Source organism: Microtus pennsylvanicus, chromosome 11, assembly GCF_037038515.1.
Source record: "Microtus pennsylvanicus isolate mMicPen1 chromosome 11, mMicPen1.hap1, whole genome shotgun sequence".
In the NCBI taxonomy this organism is placed as follows: domain Eukaryota; kingdom Metazoa; phylum Chordata; class Mammalia; order Rodentia; family Cricetidae; genus Microtus; species Microtus pennsylvanicus.
The window spans coordinates 47,425,110-47,430,957 of record NC_134589.1 but is presented as its reverse complement, the minus strand read 5'-3'; the positions used below and the strand labels follow the sequence as shown (position 1 = coordinate 47,430,957).

The 5,848-nt window shown below is 34.7% G+C and overlaps 1 protein-coding gene across 1 annotated transcript; it reads left to right on the top strand.

Annotated features, from left to right (window-relative positions):
* Positions 1-2,213: 2,213 nt before the first annotated feature.
* Positions 2,214-3,158, top strand: LOC142831937 (olfactory receptor 1496-like). Its single transcript, XM_075942358.1, has one exon. It carries the CDS (start codon positions 2,214-2,216, stop codon positions 3,156-3,158), a length of 945 nt encoding a protein of 314 aa, XP_075798473.1.
* Positions 3,159-5,848: the final 2,690 nt, after the last annotated feature.

The window sequence follows — 5,848 nt, the reverse complement described above, 5'->3', positions numbered from 1 at the left end:
AATTGGGAACTGATAACTGTAATAGGGGAGAGGTTACAGTCTCAAATCCAAAGAAATCTGGATGAATATTCTCAAGACACCAGTATTTCTGTGATTTCCACCAACTGAATACATGAAGATCATCACATTATGAAGGGTTAGAGTTAATTTATGATTACTTAATGTTAATTAATAATTTAAATGTTAGTAACAGTATACAATACCTTCATAGAAATTTCCAGAGCTATAATTCAATCAAAATTACTACCAGAACCTAGACCAGTTCCTATAATAATTAACTAAAATGTTAGGTATGGATATCTGAAGATGAAGTCAAGAGAAAGATCAAAGTAACTGCTACTTCAAAAAATATTCATCATATATAATTTTCGACATCACTATTAGTGGAATCATATGAATTAAGGAAAAAAATATGAATCATTAATATTACTGAAAAGAGCATTGCATCTTTTCCACCACAATACTTTTCCATGAATACACACCTACATCTGTAAAGCTAATTACAGAGTATCAAATTTTAGTGCTAAAAATTTCAAGTTTAGTGAGTTTACATTCTGGGGAGATTGAAGAAGAGTAATTATTTGGAGTTGATGTGCATATCTATCTTAAATTTGAAAGAGTCTTTGTCTGAGGTTATAGCACAGCCAGGAAATTTGCATGGACACTGAGTCTCATTCAGGCAGGGCTGGTCTTGCTATGGCATGTGGGCAGTCATGACCTTTCCTGCAAGAAGTTATAGTCTGGCAACAATAGCTGTGAAACAGTGAGCAGCGCCATTGGTAGCTGTGAGATGAGTACAAGAAGCAGAGGGAACATGGTAGTAGAACTCATTGTGTGTAGAGGCACATGCAACTTAGCATATGACATATCAGTTGTGGAATTGTAAATGGGACATGCCACGTGACAGGTGAGAGCATATAATAGGTAAAATGAGCATCAAATCAGAAATGATGGAGGCACAAACTTGAGTTTGAAATTTATCATTGTTGGAGAGAAGAATTCAGGCAGTGTTTTGGTCCATAATGGGCTCTAGAGGTTGATAAATGTCAGAAAAGCAAACATCATTTGTGCACATTATAGGAATTTTGTCCTTAAAGAACAAGACATTCATTCACCTGAGGAATGAATCACGGAAAGAGTATAGTATTTCAATCTCATAATGGAAGTCTTGGTAAAACATACTGAAGAAACTAGTGTGTAGACATGGAATATGGGTTGAAATTAAATGCTGTCCTCAATATTTCAGAAAGAAAATCATGGCATCCATTTCTAGGAACATGATTGGATGGTCATAAATGTCTGAGTAAGAAAAGGATAAAAAAGAGAAACTATATATTGCACAAGATTGAAATTCAAGGTAAGAATAACATAAAATGCAATAAGGTATATAATGGTTCTTGAACTAATTTTATTTTATTATGAGAAACTAGAGACATGGGAGACAGAAGATGTTAGGAGAGAGAGGATTTTTTTCTCTTGGTATCCACTGAGACTCAGATGATTTGGGGGGAAAGTCCATAGAAGAATATTAGTCTGTAATGGGGTAGTGAATTCTATAGGTTAGACAGAAAACTATGAATGTCTCTAATTGGTAATTTATCACATTAAAATATATGCATTTTACTGGGGTTTATTAAAATTAAGAGGATCCATCTTATAAAAATCCTTTAAAAAAACTACAGAGTGGGGTGAGCTACAGCTGCATGAAATAAGCAGACAGGCAGGAAAGAGATTTGTTAATACATTGTGAATATCAGAAGCAATTAGAAATGACTATACTATACTATTATAACATGTAAAGGCAAAATTAAGCAAAGTCATTCATGGTTGTAAAGACTGACATACTTGGGTGTAGAGATAACAATAACTTTGATGGAACAAATGTTAATTATTAAAGAACATGCAACACACAATGTGTGTCTCAGAAACATGTCTGGTTTCACTTGAACATGGATACGAATTGAGGGAGGATCAGGAGTGTATATGGGACTGAAATAGCATGTCATTGCCTATAAAGGACATCCGAAGAACTGAAGAGATTAAAGTTCTTCTATACCATTGTGAATCAAAGAATATAAGAAAAGGAAAATGATATTCTTTTTAAGGTAAACAAATGATATTGAAGAACAGAAATGATCTATCTCATATACAATCAACCATGGGGAGATTATAAAACTGTTCACAATTTTTCTTAAAGTCATTGGAGTTAGATCATGACTGGAAACAACCAAAGTATCATCACCCAATTCCTCCTTATGGGTCTGCCCATCTCCCCAGAACACCAGCACCTGTTCTATGTACTGTTCCTGGCCATGTACCTCACCACCGTCCTTGGAAACCTCATCATCTTCATCCTCATTCTACTGGACTCTCATCTCCACACTCCTATGTACTTGCTTCTTGGCAACTTGTCCTTCTCTGATTTTTGCTTTTCCTCTGTCACAATGCCCAAATTGCTTCAGAACATGCAGAGCCACGACCCAACCATCACCTATGCAGAATGTCTGACACAAATGTACTTTCTAATGTTTTTTGGAGACATGGAGAGCTTCCTTCTTGTTGTAATGGCCTATGACCGCTATGTGGCCATCTGCTTTCCACTTCATTACACCAGCATCATGAGCCCCAAGCTCTGTGCTTGTCTATTGTTGCCAATGTGGATGCTGGCCACATTCAATGCCATGATGCATACCCTGCTTATGGCTAGATTGTCTTTTTGTGAGAAAAACTTGATTCTCAGCTTCTTTTGTGATGTATTGGCTCTCCTGAAGCTGGCATGCTCAGACACTTACATTAATGAGTTAATGTTATTAATCATGAGTAGTCTCATTGGTATTATACCATTCCTTCTCATTGTTATTTCCTACGTAAGGATTGTCTTTTCTATTCTCAAGGTTCATTCTACCCAGGGTCTCCGAAAGCTCTTCTCCACCTGTGGTTCCCACCTGTCTGTGGTGTTTCTTTTCTATGGGACAATTATTGGTCTATTCTTATGTCCATCAACTAATAACTCTGCTGTGAAAGAAACTGCCATGGCTGTGATGTACACAGTGGTGACTCCCATGCTGAACCCCTTTATCTACAGCCTGAGGAACAGAGACATTAAGGGGGCCCTGATAAGAGTTATCTTCAGTAACAAAATCTCTTTATCATGGTAGTACTTGGGATTTTTAACTAATTTCATGTAATAAACATAATGATGTCAATATTTTATGTAATGTGTTCCTTATTACATAACCTACATGAAAGGGCATGCTATATAACTGTTCAGTACATGAAAGGGAAGGGGTGTAGTGGTGCAGTTAAATTAGGAAAGATTGTCCTTGACATCTAGCTATATCCTCCTCCTTTCCTTGCATAAATGATCCTGGAAATGTATAACAGAAGACTTAATATCTAATATGATCTCAAATCCTTACATTCTTAATTAAGCACCTGCAACATTTTCTCATTGTACTTTGATTTCCATGTTCACTGGTGTATCAGTTAAAATAATTTAAGTAAAAATTTAAGATATTCGATAACAATGAATGTTCTTCAACACACCACTTCCTTTTAATATATCCAACAGGTTTTCTCACATTGATTTTGAAATAATTGTTTTTCTTAATTCACCTGACCATTTTCATGTTTTTTTCTTATCCTTACTGACTTCTCTTGAACATTTAGGCCAATCATTTTGTTTATCACTGCCATTTATGTAATTTTTCTCTTAATTTGAAATTGACCAATAAACATAGATCATTTAATTTACTTTATGATGACAAAAAGAAGAAAGAAATCTAGATGCTGGTAATGCCTCGTGTGTGTTTCATACTTTAATTTGTAAACTTCTGTTTATACTGGATGTTTATTTTACTCTTGTAAAAATCTTGAGTAGATAGAGAAGTTTCTTTTTTACATAATGAAGAATATGAGGCTTAATGATTTTTCATCTCACACTAAGAGGCAATGGTTGATTGTGCATGAGATTATAGACCAAATCCGCCAAATTTACTCTTTTGCCTATATATATAAATTTACCTGAATATGGCATGGAATAACCTTCTTCCCTTTTTTTTCTCCAGTTACCCTTGATAGATTATGACATACTGACATACAAATCCAGTCCTTTATATTCCATTGATCTCTCCCCAACATACACATCTCCATGTGATGACAATCCTGCCTCTAGTGTTTCTCACTGCCTGGTATACATTACCACTTCAGCCTCTGTGTAAACTTCAGTAAGAACATGCAATTCTTGAATACTTCTGTGACCACATAGTCTTCCCTTTGTCCTTTTTCCTGTCTCTTAAATTATAATGTCATCTTCTCTCCAAAGATCTATATAACCACTTGTCTATACATACATATATTTACAAAGTGCATAATAGCTCATATGGCATGGATATGAGTTGGCTATACAGTCCAAAGAAGCCTATAATGTTAACAGATAACTTTTAGTTGCTCAAATATAACACAAAAAATTATCTTTAACCGACTTGTGCACACTGCACATTCCATACTTGTGCCAATTCATGTGTGTGTGTGTGTGTGTGTGTGTGTGTGTGTGTGTGTGTGACCTTTAACTTTTATGCATTTTAAGAAAAAAAGAACCAGACGCCAATAAAGGCAAGTAGATCAGGTGATCCAGCCTTTCAGGATGCCTCTGTTTCAGTTTGCTCAAATTTCTGTATCAAGAACAACTTCACAGCTGCTAGTTGAGATAATTAAGCATCACAGATTCTTCAGCCAAAATTTCAGAAAATCTCTACAATTTCCCATCACACAGAGACTCAACAAAAAATAATATGTCTAGTTCTCCCAGAACTTGGCCATTATTTTATTTTTCTCCACATCCCATGGAGATGCTGTTACTACCAAACAGCAAGAATCAGTATAGAGAACATGGCACTGACATTCCCAAGAGGTGGGGTGGGTGGTTTTGGTTATTTTCTATTTATGGATGTTTGTCATTATTTAGAGAGGTTGGTTGTAAGTTGTTATTGGTCATAGTCATGGAAAAAATAAACAAAGGAGATTTGGCTTAGGGATCTCTTTCTGAAAAAGGGGAATATATAGAAATGATGAGATAAATGGATTTTTTTGTACATTTGAATAAACACTAGTCTCAAATATTATACACTGATATGGTGTGAGAAGTCCTTCTGTATACATGTTGCTTTTATTGATTAATGAATAAAGAAACTACTTTGAACTGGATAGGGCAGAATAGAGCTAGGCACGAAAATAAAAGTGAATGCTGGGAAATGTAGGCAGAGTCAGTGGGATGCCATCTAGCCTCAGCAGAAGACTAACATGCTGGAACCTTGCCAGTAAGTCACAAGCCTCATGGAAAAATATATAATAATGGAAATGGGTTAATTTAAATATAAGAGTTAGCCAGAAATATACTTAAGCTATTGTCCAAATAGTATTGCAATTAATATAGTTTCTGTGTAATTATTTTGGGTCTAAGCAGCTGGAAATGAACAAGCAGCCTGCAACAACATTGGTATTAACTTTTATATATTGATATCAATTTAAGGTTATTTTTGTTATAATCTATTTTTCTACTCTCATTTAAGGTATTGTACTATGCAACTCATTTTAAAATTTATTCTAAAATTTTTATCCTTAAAAACTATTTAGGATAATAAAGAATGACAGGTTATTAGTTAGTCATCTATAACAATCAAACTTATATGCATGTTAGGGATATTTTTAAAGTTAAACAGAGATATATTTTAAATCAATAGATGGTCTTCAAACACTTCTAAAACCTACAGAATATGGCATTTGTAATGTTGTAAAACTTTTCATGACATGAAGAACATTTGCATCTGGAAGCACAAATATATTTCAG